At 33.3% G+C, this 14,254-nt stretch overlaps 2 protein-coding genes across 6 annotated transcripts; both read left to right on the top strand.

The window, feature by feature from the left end:
* The first annotated feature begins 668 nt into the window (after nucleotides 1-668).
* Nucleotides 669-4,563, top strand: LOC110612264 (RNA-binding KH domain-containing protein PEPPER). Its single transcript, XM_021753001.2, has 6 exons — nucleotides 669-1,114; nucleotides 2,473-2,731; nucleotides 2,847-2,995; nucleotides 3,075-3,341; nucleotides 3,594-3,788; nucleotides 4,215-4,563. Exons 1-6 carry the CDS (start codon nucleotides 836-838, stop codon nucleotides 4,413-4,415), a joined length of 1,350 nt encoding a protein of 449 aa, XP_021608693.1. The 5' UTR covers nucleotides 669-835; the 3' UTR covers nucleotides 4,416-4,563.
* Nucleotides 4,564-11,004: 6,441 nt separating this feature from the next.
* Nucleotides 11,005-13,837, top strand: LOC110611199 (NAC domain-containing protein 92). Of its 5 annotated transcripts, none has more exons than XM_021751372.2 (4): nucleotides 11,005-11,128; nucleotides 11,479-11,688; nucleotides 11,957-12,228; nucleotides 12,951-13,837. In XM_021751372.2, exons 2-4 carry the CDS (start codon nucleotides 11,520-11,522, stop codon nucleotides 13,479-13,481), a joined length of 972 nt encoding a protein of 323 aa, XP_021607064.1. In that variant the 5' UTR covers nucleotides 11,005-11,128; nucleotides 11,479-11,519; the 3' UTR covers nucleotides 13,482-13,837. The 5 variants fall into 5 exon arrangements, with proteins under 5 accessions (XP_021607064.1, XP_021607063.1, XP_021607061.1 ...); XM_021751371.2 differs by having other exon boundaries at nucleotides 11,033-11,128; nucleotides 11,484-11,688; XM_021751369.2 differs by having other exon boundaries at nucleotides 11,122-11,250; nucleotides 11,484-11,688.
* Nucleotides 13,838-14,254: the final 417 nt, after the last annotated feature.

The following is a 14,254-nucleotide window of genomic DNA, read 5'->3' as shown; positions in this document are numbered from 1 at the left end:
GGTGAGGGATTAGACACATCAATATTCTTTTGGCTGATGAAAAAAAAATCAAATGAAAATCATAATTTGGAATAAGATACCAATATAGTAAATTTTCTGGAAAGTAGAGCAGTGATGAGTAGAAATATTAAAATATATTTCACCACAGTGTCCGAGTAATTAATTTTAATATAAAAAATAAAATGTATTAATAAATTTATATAAAAAGCTCTTGTATAAAATAATTTAAATATTTCATACCACTATTAAAATTTAATAGCCTATATATTTTTATATAAATTTTAATTAAAATGTGTAAAATAAACGAATTCAGTATTAAATTAATAATAATAAGGTTTAAGATGAGGACAATCAGTTGATGATAAGTTTTAATTAAATTTAAATAATTTAAATGTGAAAATTAATAATTAAGCTTATATTCGGACAAGATTTTTGTGGCTCCTAATTTCTGTTAAAACTATTAATAAAAAAAATATTAAATATATTCGTTATTTCTTTTTTTTTTTTTTGGGAATAATAATAAATCGTTAAAGTTAATATCATTGTCTAAATAATTTAACTTCTTATTAGGTTTATTTCTTGTAAGGCTGATTTCCTCTTTTTTTAGTATTTTTTAAACGCTGAAGGGTAGAAGATATAATAAATCCTACTCATGATTTAATAATCTCATATATCACAAAGGAAGCTAAACTAAAGCAGAGAAATTAGTCTTTGGTTATTCCTTATTCTGTGACGCTGGCTGCGACGAGTTAGAGCCACACCCTAAGTCCCCAACCCACCGATCCACTCTCTTCCAGGGTTTCGAGCCACCTCCCTGCTACTCCCCCACCCTGCAATGTCCTCGCCGCCTACTGCTCCCGTCAACTCTGGCCCGCAGGAACTCGACGAGTTAGGCGCACCACAATCAGATGGAGCGCAGCTCCAGCAATTACAACCTCAAACACAGCCAAAGTGGCCAGGTTGGCCCGGAGACAACGTGTTCAGGCTCATTGTGCCTGTGGTCAAAGTAGGAAGCATCATTGGGCGTAAGGGAGAGCTCATCAAGAAGATGTGCGATGAAACCCGTGCTCGCATTCGCATTCTCGAAGGCCCCCTCGGCATCCCTGATCGCGTTGTTAGTGTCTTTTTTCCTTTCTCTTTTTTCATACCCAACTAATGTCTTTTGCATCAGTGTCTGACTTTTTTCTTTCATTTTTTGCGGATGCTATTGCGATACTTCCAAAGCCAGATGGATTGTTCTTATGCTCTTTTTATTTTGTGTGTGTATATATATATATGCTACTTCAATTTCTCGTTTGGTATGGGATTCCTGTGCTTGCTTGATGCTTATAATGGCATGGTTCCTGTCTAGTAAGTCTATGACTATTAAGTAGATTATATATTTGTGCCATAGTTTTCCAATTATACATGTGAAAACGCAAACCCTAATTTTGGTTTCTAGTTGAGTGTCCAAAATGGGACCTTTAATGATATCCATTGCGTTTGAACAAATGAAACTTTTATGTTCAATTAAGGGTTAAATAACTTTCTGAAATTGGGGTCTGTTCAAGCTTTGCTCGTTTGGTCAACCTCTGTTCAAAGTCGAGCTGAAATCACAGGCTTAGATTTGGGTTTGGGGTGATCACAATGTAATGATGGCTGAGATTGGCTTGGATTAGTTTGATTAGTTTATAAAAATTGAAGCTTGATGTTGTTTAACCCCAATGAGATATGCTACATTCACCTTTTTCATGAGCCTAGACTGCCTCCAAATGCAATACCCACTTCCCAGTCTTGCTTGTAAGCTAAGCCTGAGTGGGACCGAGTTGCCATTTTTTTTTACAGTCCAGTTCTTGTGTATGCTCTAGTTATTTGCATATGCTGTTAAGAGCTTCTTGTATGATTTCATGAAGGCACTCTCTAGTATCAGTCAAGATGCTAATGCATTTTAGGAGATCTTCTCATACTTATTAAAGTATGAATGCTATTTTTCCATGATTTGTTAAGTGTTTCTATTGCCCCCTTAAATTCTATATGAACCAGATTCCACATGACCTGTCTAACGACAAGTCACTCTTCTGTGATTCTGTAATTTCACATGGTCCAACAGAATGCATCAGTTTCAAACTCTCAGCCTATAAGCTGCTCTCTTATGAGTGAAACTGGTCCTTTCATGCTTACCGTTTATACTGTGATAATCAAAACAGGGCCTTTTTGTGGTTTAATGACTCGGGTGAGTTTTGAAACATCCATGCTATCTTAGCATGTTGTGTATGATGAACTGATGAAGTCTTATCATGAAATACTTTCCTCTTATTATTATTAGCATTTTTTATCCTTGTTATCTTGCCTTATTGTATGACTGATTGCAATAATTTCATGCCTTCAGGTAGTAACTGAGCTAGATCACTTGATTTCCATTGTAATTTTTTTTTTTTGAGTAACAATTGTACTCTTCTGTGGGCCTGTTGTGATTTTTATACTTTCTTTTAGGTTTTGATATCTGGAAAAGAAGAACCAGAAGCAGCATTGTCCCCTGCGATGGATGCAGTTCTAAGAGTGTTCAAACGTGTTAGTGGTCTATCTGATGGTGAGGCTGACAGTATGGGTGCAGCTGTTGCTGGCGCTGCATTTTGCTCCATACGTTTACTGGTTGCTTCTTCACAGGCGATTAACTTAATTGGGAAACAGGGATCTACAATCAAATCAATACAGGAAAATACCGGTTCTGTTGTACGTGTTTTAGCAGAAGGTTTGCTTCTAGTCAATTGTCATTTTTTTTAATTTAGCAATTGATTTTACTATTTACTATACTTTTTTCACTTTATGGAAATGGCATAAAGTGACTTCCTACATTTTCCTTTCAGAGGAAGCGCCTTCATATGTTACTTCAGAAGAAAGAATTGTCGAAATACATGGTGAAGCTCTAAAGGTTTTAAAAGCATTAGAAGCAGTAATAGCACACCTGAGAAAGTTCTTGGTTGATCATAGTGTCGTCCCTGTATTTGAGAAAACGGTGAGTTTATTAAGGAGTCCTTGGTTTGCAATTGTTTGTTGCAATTGTAGAATCATGAATAATTTATGTTTTGTTGCAGTACAATGCAACAATTTCCCAGGAACACACTGCTGATTCCAGGGCTGACAAACCTCAGCTCTCACTCCATTCAGCTCCTGCTCCTCAGATTGGGATCGGTTCTGATTATTCCCTGTCCTTGAAGAGGGATCCTTCAATATATGATCGTGAAACCCTTTTTGAACCAAAAATCCCTCAATCTGGACTGTCACTTTATGGCCAGGATTCGGCACTTGGCGGATTACGCTCATCAGGACTCAGTCGTGCTGCTGCTCCTATGGTTACCCAGGTTGGTTTATACTGTGGGAATTTAATGTGACTAGATGGAGGAAACTTAATTCTGGGGAAGGGATTGGGCTCATTTGATAGAAAGAGATGTTAGTATATGTGGCTTAACAATTTTTTTTGCTTTTTCAAAAGAAGGAAAAATAATCTCTGAAAGGTCTTCTAAAATTTTGATCACTTGTGTATCCTAGTTTTTGAGGCATGTGATATATCCTTCATATGTGGTGACTGACTTTGACAGCATTAATTATTTTAGATGACACAAACAATGCAAGTACCTCTTTCGTATGCTGAGGACATCATTGGGGTTGGTGGATCAAATATTGCTTACATTCGTCGTACTAGTGGAGCTATTCTTACAATAAAAGAGAGTAGAGTTTTGCCTGATGAGATTACTGTGGAAATTAAAGGCAGCACTTCTCAGGTTCAGATGGCTCAACAGCTTATTCAGGTGATTGTCTTCAATAATGAGATGGCCCATTTTGGCTACTGGTTGCATTCTTTCTCTTTTTTTTCTTTTTCCTGTGCCACTGTGCTGGTTTGTGGCTGTCTGGAAATGCATGTTTAGGACCTGGAGTTGGCCTATGACATTTTTTATTGTTCCCACTTCCACCTTTAGTACGACGTATTAATGTGAGCCTAGATTCCCTTTTTCTCCAGGGAAAGGTATAAACACCTCATTTTACCATTTGATATATAACTTAATCAATCAATTAATTAATTCACAGTTATTTTTTAATCAACTGTGAGTAAGTTTCTGTGTAAATGTTATCTTTTTGGATTGAACCTTCAATTGTAATGTGAAGAGTGAAATATAATAGTAGTGTTGTGTGGCAGCTGCTATCTAACCACACAAATTGGGAATGCTTGTTTGTAGGAGTTCATTAGCAATCGGAAGGAACCGACACCAAGTATGTATGGGAAGATGGACGCAGGATTCAGTTCGTATTCGCAAGTAGCGGACACCAGCTACCCTTCATCTTCTTTTGCCTCACATTTAGGAGGGTATGGATCTTCTTCAAGCTTAGGAGGTTATGGATCCCCCACTGGGGGAGGTTATAGCAGCTACAGATATTGAATGTTTGACTGGAATTAATGGCCTGGTAGAACATGTGTTTTGGTAATAGGAATTTGAACCAATTGGGTTTTTGTTATTTTACCTTTAATATATATAAATACTATGGAAACTTGGCTGAGCAAAAAAGGAAGAAAATTGGGTTCGTTTCTTATGTTAATCTAACTTGAAAAGGATTCCGCCTGCTTAACATAATTGGGAAGCTGGCGCTGGCATTTCCCTCGTATGACTTGCATAATAAGAATGGGCTAACAGCTTCAATGAAGCCATCTGAAAAGGTGGTGGTTACTTTGAGTCGATGAATGTCTGTCTGGGGTAACGGCATCAGCAGAGTTATGCTGCGAAAACTTACTGCGAAGCGTTTGTGTTATTGGTATAGACTTGGGGCTTTAGGGGGCCTAAGTAACGAGCAACTTGAACATTAAGCGGCCCGTTAGATTAAAAAAAAAAGGGCTTTTTACAAAATTAGGGGTTGAAGAAAAATTATTTGTAGATTTAGGGTCAGAAAAAAGTTATTTGCGGATTTGGGGTTTGACTGCCAGGTGGCAGCCGAAAAAGGAGTCTGGCGCCTATTTAATAGGCGCCAGAGTCTGGCGCCATTTAAAATGGCGCCAACTTTGTTTTTTTTTTCTTATTATTTATTTTTTTTTATTTATTAAAATATTAAAATATTATAATTATATTAATTAATTAATATAATAATATATAAATATTTAAAATTATAAAAATTAAATTTATTTTTATTGGACTGCTATTATACAGTCGTACATAATTACATAACAATATTAATGTCTTAATATTTTGGAGAGTTATGAAATATATTATTATATAATTTGATAACCGTCGGACTTTTCTCACTCTAGGGGAAGCTAAATCCGAAAAAGTGAAATAGGTCTAAGGTCTCAGAAACTCACTTCATTTAATCGGTCCAGCATCTTCGGTCTTGATACAGACAGACACGAGGCAGATCGGGCTGTCCGCGAGTATGAGTTCAGCACGAAAAGTCCAGCTCGGTGATGTGACTTGAAAAAGAACAGTAATTAGATAATATTAGATATTTTTATAATAATAAATATTTTTTATAATTTTAATATATTAATATTTAATAAATTTTATTATTAATTTTTAAATAAAAAATTACTGTATTAATTTATTAAAATAATAAAAAATTTTATCAATAAATAAATATAAAGAATATTATTGAATTATTTTTATATGTCTAATTACCATCGAATTATTTTTATATATTTAATCATAATATAATATTAATTTTTTATTTAAAAATTAATAATAAAATTTATTAAATATTAATATATTAAAATTATAAAAAATATTTATTATTATAAAAATATCTAATATTATCTAATTACAACCGAGCTTAGATCGCTAGTATGGAAGTATAAGAACCTCTCTTCACGTGACGGCTATTTAATTCTTATAGCGCGCATGCGGGCAGAGCTGCGAATTGACTAGGCTTACTGTTCTTCTTCAAGTCACATCACCGGGCTGGACTTCTCGTGCTGAACTCAGACTCGCGAGCAGCCCGATCTGCCCCGTGTCTGTCTGCATCAAGACCGAAGATGCTGGACCGACTAAATGAAGTGAGTTTCTGAGACCTTAGACCTATTTTACTTTTTCGGATTTAGCTTCCCCTAGAGTGAGAAAAGTCCGGCGGTTATCAAATTATATAATAATATATTTCATAACTCTCCAAAATATTAAAACATTAATATTATTTTGTAATTATGTACGACTGTATAATAGCAGTCCAATAAAAATAATTTTAATTTTTATAATTTTAAATATTTATATACCATTATATTAATTAATTAATATAATTATAATATTTTAATATTTTAATAAATAAAAAAAATAAAGAATGGCCTGGCGCCACTTAGAGTGGCGCCAGGCCATTCTTAAAAAGAAAAAAAAAATAAAGAATGGCCTGGCGCCACTCTAAGTGGCGCCAGGCCATTCTTAAAAAAACAAAAAAACTGCTGGCGCCATTTAAAATGGCGCCAGGCTCTGGCGCCTGTTAAATAGGCGCCAGACTCCTTTTTCGGCTGCCACCTGGCAGTCAAACCCCAAATCCGCAAATAACTTTTTTCTAACCCTAAATCCACAAATAATTTTTCTTCAACCCCTAATTTTGCAAAAAGCCCAAAAAAAAACCTAGATGTTAAGCTTGCGGAGTGTAGCCATAACATATCAGCTCAGCTGTTTAAGCTTCAGCCTTAGACGCCAATCCTTTTCTTTATCGGATCCCTTCATTTTAACTTCAATATCTACCAATGTCTCCTTTTCTTGAAGCAGCACAATTATATGTGTATATAAAATAACACTAATATGTGATAAACCGAATAATGCAACAACACGTGGAAGCATCCCATTTAAAGTGAATAACCCGAAACAAAATATCCAGTCCCGACTTGAACCAATAACCCAAAATCCGTCAAGGTTGCATTTAATTCTCTCCTAGGTGACTTCACCCCGAGTTTCCAAGAAGGTTTTGTATTGTGTCCAAATCATTTCGGCTTAGCCCGCTCAACATGACTGTCCTTAATAAATATTTTATACGGATAAACACGTGTGTTATCAAAAATATTATTATTGTTAATTTATAATGAGAGTATGGTAATACTATAAATTACATGATCAAATTCAATAAGAAAAATGAGACAAAGGAATTTAAAAATGATGGTGACTTCTTACACATGGATAAGGCCGAACACTAAAAACGAATGCAAATTCAAAACTCATTAGGCCATTCTCAGATAAATTAATCCATTACCGCGGATTCTAGTCCAGATAAATGGAATAGGCCGGATGGTTCATGAGTACGGGTCCAATAACAAAAATTTAGTCCAGTGATATGACAGAAGGTAAAGGAAGCGAGCTCAGTACAATGAGTTCAATCATTTTGCAGTCCTGTCCGTATGCGCGTTGGGAGAAATTAAATGGTCGTTTGGTATAGAGAGGGACTCTGACGCATCCGTATATACAGATCTAAGTGACAGAGATAGGTGGTACTCTAACAGAAAAACGGTTAGACGTCACTAGCAGACAAAAAAAATTAAAATGAATAAAAAAGAATAAACATCTTTTTCTCTAGCCAAACTTACACACTTATTGTAAATCCTATTTTTTGAATCTCATAATATCAGTATGAAAAGAATGAAATATATAAATACACATTTACATAGTATCGAAAAATTGAGCTTTTATTGAATTAGAATATATCCACGCGGTTCTTTTCATGTTCTAATTCAAATTTTTTAAATTATTAATATAAATTTGAAACACCACTTATAATATGCATATTCTTAAAAAATTAATTAAGATCCATTTTTGTATAATATGCATATTCTTAAAAGAAAGGAAACAAAAATATAATTTAGAATTTTATTATATATGTTTTTATCATCTCCTTTGAGGTCTTCAAATACCAATCTTTTAGTACATATATCCAAGGGAGTGTAAAAATGTATCATGTCCAAAAAAATATCAATACTTCAATATATATACAAAGGCTGCTGGGATTGGAGTAACAAAGTCTTGGGAATAATATGCATTATTCTAACCTAACATATTTATTAGTATGTTATAAGTTATATACCGAGATTAAATGAGAAAAATAAAAAGAAAAATATATACGCATACTAAAAGTTAAAGTTATTTACGTTTTGTTTAATCTAATTTGAATCAGTAATTAATTAAAAGCGTATATAATTTACTCGAAGAATAAATCTTCTATTGAAAAAAAAAAAAAAAAAAAAAAACAGCTCTGTGACAGCAAGGGCTAGAAACGTACGCACATGTATATATTGACATGCAACTACCTTTTTGAATATATTGCATTTGCATTTGCACCCTCTTTGGCAACAAATCTATCTCAGCACTCTTCCCATCTCTTCTAAAAATCTCCTTATTGTATTTTGGCTAAACGTTACGCTTTTAATTCCTTTTTATATTTTGAAGTGCTTGACAAGTAGCATGCCATGCATTATCTGCAAATCCATCCTTTAGGGTTTCTTCTCATTTCTAGAAAGTCTTTCATGACAAATACTTGTCAACTGCTTCACCATTCATTCAAGTCTGTAAAGTCATCTTTGAATTATTTTCGAAATATGATTTTCGTCGAAAGATACGTGTGCTTTTTAGTCGTTTTTATGAAGCGCGATTGAATAGTTTTTATTTAATATTTTTATTGAAATGTTATTTGTGCAACAAACACGAAATCTTAATTTATGATTCATATTAACAAAATGCCTGACTTTATAATCACATTATTAACATAACGGATCCATTGATAACGAACACGTTAACTATGATGGCTTCAACCTCTGGATCCAGGCTTCTTTCCTCAGGGGTGAAATTACTAATTATTTATTTTCTCTCAAGTGGAACCAAACTGCTCTTGTCTTCACTGATATCTTGTAATACTGACAAACATCTAAAAACTAATTCATGTCCATCTGATTTTGACTTATTATTAACATAATTCAAGATGAAGTGTTTGATAAGTAAATTAAAGATGGTGATGGATGTTTAATTGATTAACTTGTGATCAGATCTAGTAGTTCAATAATTCAAATTAAGCCTCTCAATCTTGGCAAAATCATAACTAACCCATGAGATGATTGAAATTAATGCATACAAATTACAATTTCTATAACAAAATTTCCCTCACACAACACAACCTATCTACTTAAATATCACGTAAACTAATTGATTGCTGTTTTGTGTCTAAGGATAGAATTAGTTATTGATCACAATTTACTAGTAAAAGCTACTCTTTATCTTTGATTGTAAAGCTGCGATGACAGTCACATATATCAGATGCAATTATTTATTTATTCTAGCTTCTAACCCATTGTTCTTCATCTATGCTACGTAAGAACTGAGAAAGGCTTCTCTTAATTTGACATGCTTTGATTGCAAAGTCTATGCTGCAGCTTTTGGGTTTAACCATACTTCAAAACCATGAAAATATATCAGAATTTGGAACCAAGCTCATATTAGTGTGCATGCATGCATGCAAAGGAAGATAACGTGCAACTAACTGTGCCAAATTAAAGAAAAATTATTTATGAAAATGATTTTAAGTTTCAACAAATTGAAGCTAGGCATATGAAGTTGCCTTTCAAGTTTTAAAAACCATGCAGTCTTGTCCGTGGAGAGAACTGATTCTAATGGCAAATAAGAACTTACCATAACAAAGATTGATCTCCAAACAAGAAGCATCTATAGAAAGAAGGAATAAATGTTCATTTTCAGCAAAAGAAAGGGGAAAATAAAAAGCCTAGCTTTGTGGTTCAGAATTTTTTTTACCATATATTATATTATAATAATAATTAGTAGATAAGAAAGATCGTAGATTAATCGAGGGAACCCTTCTCTCCCTCTTCCTCTCCTCTTCTTGGTTACTTCTTACAATGGTTGTTTTGCTTTCGAGTTATGACTCTTTCCTAGTCTTACTGTTGGAAGCTGTGGGGCCATGCAGCTTCGGGTTCGCCGATGTGGCAGGGTCTGATTGGCTAATACTCTTTTCCCTCAAATCAGAAGAGTGAGTACCCACAATCACATGGCGTGGAGTTGGTCTGAATGTGAAGTGTGAAATGGGTTTACGTGCAGCAGTAGTCATCAACATGCTTTGATGACATTTGCCTTATTAATTTGCATGTCCAAATAATCCTTCGTTAATAAATTATCAATATTACTAACAATGAAAATACTTTAATATTATATTTTTCAAGCATTGGTAATAATCCTTTTGCCCTTTCCTTTTTTTCTTTTACAGGAATTTATTTGGATTAGGAAATACAAAAAAGGTATTCAATTTAACAACATATTTGTATATTTTTAATTTACACGTAAATGACTTTATAGATTCATTTATTTTATATTAAAAAAATCAATTAAGAAATCAAAATATCTAAAATCTTATACCGAAAAATTACTCAAAATAAAGGTTATAAGAGAATTTTAAGAGTAGCTAGAAATCTAAAATTTGAAATCCTAATTTATATAAGACTAATCAGATTCTGTCAGTAGTTTTAACTAATATCGTTTGCTAAAGCGATATAAGAGAAAAGATAAGTTGAAAAATGAACAGTATTATTAAAATTCTTTATATATAGAAAAGTGTGTTTTTAATAGCAAACGAACGCTATTTATAATAGAAAAGAAATTTAATATGCAAAATTATAAAAATATTTAAAAAACTAATTAAAATATAAAATTCACCTCTCATGAAATTTCCCTTTTCAAAATTACCTTTGTTACACTTTTAAAAGTCATGTGTCTCAAAATTTTTTTTTCAAAAAGTTATCATAAATCTCCATTAGACGTCATTAAAAATTAAATTCGGTCTAAATTTGCTATAAAATTTAAGATTAAATCCGGTTTACCATAAAATTGAAGATTAGTTACGCAATAAAACTAGTATAAAGAATGGGAGGCGAATTTGGCCATTTTGCAATACATGATATTATTATTATTATTTTAATATTTACACAGCAAATTGGAGGCAGCCATGGATTCTAAACGAGGATTTCTTCAAAGACTTTCCATGTTAATAAAAGCATAAATAGGAGGTTGCCTCGTTTTCCCTTGTATGAGAAGACCAGTATTAGGTGAGAGCTTGAGAGATACTCTATCTTCATCATTTCTTTTCTTCACAGCAGAAGCTTAAATTCTCAGATTTCGTGTGCATGGTAAGTAAGAAAAGGTTTCATCATCTCTTACAGCTTCATTATCACCCATACTTTTGTTCAAAATAATGATATAAGAAAAAGCAAGACAACCTATTCGAAGAATTCTAATCTTGTCCATGCAAGTAAGCTGCAACTACTTTACGAACGAAAATTTTAATTAGATCCCAGAAGAGTTCTTTGCTATAACTTGAGAAGATAGTACTTTCATGCAGCTAGGGTTTATCTGTAAAACAAAGCAAACCCTAAGCAGAGGCCACATATGGAAGCATTCATTTTTCAGTTTCTTTAATGAGTTTAAGGGTTTTGTTGTTTTTACTTTTGAGGAATTCATTCATGCCGTTTATTTGCAGTGCAGAAGCATACGGGTGAGAAAGGAAAGAAGGAGAAAGTCATGGAAGGAGATGCAAAGGAGGAAACTTTGCCTCCAGGGTTTCGATTTCACCCTACAGATGAAGAACTCATCACGTACTATCTCGTGAACAAGATCTCAGATGCTAATTTCACAGGGAGAGCTGTTGCTGATGTTGATCTCAACAAGTGCGAGCCTTGGGATCTTCCAGGTTTCCTTTTCTTCTTGTTCTTTTTGCTCATCATCAAGATCTATTTAGTCTTTGATCCAATTCTTAGACGTACAAATCATCAAGAGCTAGCCATGATATGCATACAAAGCAAAACCTACAATGTAAAATTCTTCTTTATTTCCAGACGTATGGATCTATGCCATTTGTACATCTTCTCAACAAACCTAGCCAAGTTTCTTATCTAATTTGACTATACATAGATAAAGGGTATCGAAATTTTTTAATATTTGTTTCTTGTATGAATTAGGGAAGGCAAAAATGGGAGAAAAAGAGTGGTACTTCTTCAGCCTTCGAGATAGAAAATACCCAACTGGTGTGAGAACAAATCGAGCTACAAATACGGGTTATTGGAAGACAACGGGAAAAGATAAGGAGATTTTCAACAGTGTCACGTCAGAATTAGTTGGGATGAAGAAGACATTGGTTTTCTACAGAGGGAGAGCCCCCAGAGGAGAGAAAACCAACTGGGTCATGCATGAATATCGCATCCACTCCAAATCTGGATTCAGAACTAGCAAGGTATATCATTATAATATCGATCCAGACTCCTAGTAATTTTGCTTTTTGATTTTCACTTCCATGCATGCCTCGACCATTTTAGTAGGGAAGCGATGATCACCCGAAGCTTAAGATAACATTTGCTTTGGAAATTGCAGGTAGTCTAACTGGTGAACAAGGCAACATGGTTATTAAAAACAAATAAATACAAGGTTTCAGTTCATATTATATTCAAAGTGAATTAATATCTACTCATTACATTTTACTATTATTAACATTTTTTAAATTTTCAATTATTTCCCTAATCTTTTGAATTTAAAGATAAATTACTGTTTAATCCTTAGATATTCCAACTATTTATTATTTTGTCCCTCAATTTGCAATTAGTTATCATTAATTTCATCCCTTAGCTTTATCTCTTTGTCCCTCTCCTTCTTTATCTTTCCCTCTCCTTTGGGAGGGAGGAGAGATTAGTAGAAAAAACTGTGAATGCAATTGTAAATAATTATAATATCTAGGCATTAAATAGTGATTTATCTTAAAATAAAAACAATAAAATGATTGGAAAAAACCTAAGTGTGTGATGAAAGCAAAATTGAGGGTATAAATAATTTAATTTCCATAATAACAAAATCTATAGACTAAATAGTAATTTTTATTAAACTAAAAATTTATTTTGATTGTTACTTTAAAAGTATAAGTAATATATATACATGGAAAATGAATATGGTGTGTGAATGAAGCAGGACGAATGGGTAGTTTGCCGTGTCTTCCAGAAAAGTGCAGGCGCTAAAAAGTACCCTTCAAACCAATCCAGAGCTGTGAATCCCTACAGCCTTGAGATGGGAAGCAGCGTTGTACCCTCACAAATGATGCAGGCTCCAGAGAACTATCAGTTTCCCGTCGGAAGAAATTACATGAATCAAGCAGAGCTGGCAGAGCTCACCAGGGCTTTCAGAGCCGGTGGATCAAGTAGTGTAAATCTACCAGTTCAATCTCAAATGAACTACCCACTTGGAGTTGGAGGAGGGTGCTTCACCATTTCAGGGTTGAACATTAACCTTGGGGGAGCGCCAACACAGCCCGTTTATAGGCCGATGCAGCCTCCTCAAGTGATGAACCAACAAGATGTCTCTTCTTCCATGATGACTAGTTCTGCGTTCGCTGCAGAGGGTGGGTATGTTGCAGAAATCAATAACCCAAATGGGGCAAGCAACAGATTTATGGGCGTAGACCATTGCATGGATTTTGATAACTACTGGCCTTCTTACTGAGAGGTTGATGAATGGATGAAGCTAATAGAACAAACTGTTTGTTAATGTGGATTTTATAGATTAGTTATGCTTAATTAGTTCTAAGTACTTTGAATTATAATTTGTTATGTGATGAGAATGGGTAAAATACCCAGCACTTTAGAGTGATCCCTGAATTCTCTCTATCTCCCTTTTCTTCTATAGAAAAAAAGGATACATGCATGTTCCTTTTTGTTTAATAATTATAGACCTTCAACTTTCTCTTCAGTCATGTATTTTTGAGAGATTTTGTAGTAGGAAAAAGAAAATCACACTTAATAAAATAAATGTGACCATCTATATTCATAGTTTAATTCAATTAAGAAAAAAATCAATTATGTTGAGTTGTATTAATCATTTAATGATTAATTTATTTATGCATTTTCTGTAATTAAGTAAAATCCATAATCCACATTTGGAAAAAAAATAATTACATGGTTAATTATAAATACTCCATATATGGTAACAATAATGCATCTTATGCTCTTAAAATATCAGTTATTTTCAAGTGTAGAAAAATGAGTAGTAGTAATATATACACTACTTTTATGTGCAGAATATTATACAATTTCCTTTTTTCTGAATTAAAAAATTAATAAATATATATATAGATATGCATATGTTAGTATTATTAGTATTATTAATAGTGGCTCTAAATTTATTTACGGAAAATTTATAATTTAGTCTATATTAGTATTATTAATAAGTCAATTTTTATATTTTTAGACTTGTTAAAATATTTATATCTTTTTTTT

This window comes from Manihot esculenta, chromosome 3, assembly GCF_001659605.2.
Source record: "Manihot esculenta cultivar AM560-2 chromosome 3, M.esculenta_v8, whole genome shotgun sequence".
Classification (NCBI taxonomy): domain Eukaryota; kingdom Viridiplantae; phylum Streptophyta; class Magnoliopsida; order Malpighiales; family Euphorbiaceae; genus Manihot; species Manihot esculenta.
This window is presented reverse-complemented; position numbering and strand designations above follow the sequence as displayed.

Excerpts from the sequence above, each read along its gene's own strand:
- LOC110612264 (XM_021753001.2), top strand. The coding sequence starts at position 836 with ATGTCCTCGCCGCCTACTGCTCCCGTCAACTCTGGCCCGCAGGAACTC. Across the intron at positions 1,115-2,472 it reads TCGGCATCCCTGATCGCGTT|GTTTTGATATCTGGAAAAGA; the intron begins GTTAGTGTCTTT and ends ACTTTCTTTTAG. Across the intron at positions 3,342-3,593 it reads CTGCTCCTATGGTTACCCAG|ATGACACAAACAATGCAAGT; the intron begins GTTGGTTTATAC and ends TAATTATTTTAG.
- LOC110611199 (XM_021751369.2), top strand. Across the intron at positions 11,689-11,956 it reads CGAGCCTTGGGATCTTCCAG|GGAAGGCAAAAATGGGAGAA; the intron begins GTTTCCTTTTCT and ends TGTATGAATTAG. Across the intron at positions 12,229-12,950 it reads CTGGATTCAGAACTAGCAAG|CAGGACGAATGGGTAGTTTG; the intron begins GTATATCATTAT and ends GTGTGAATGAAG.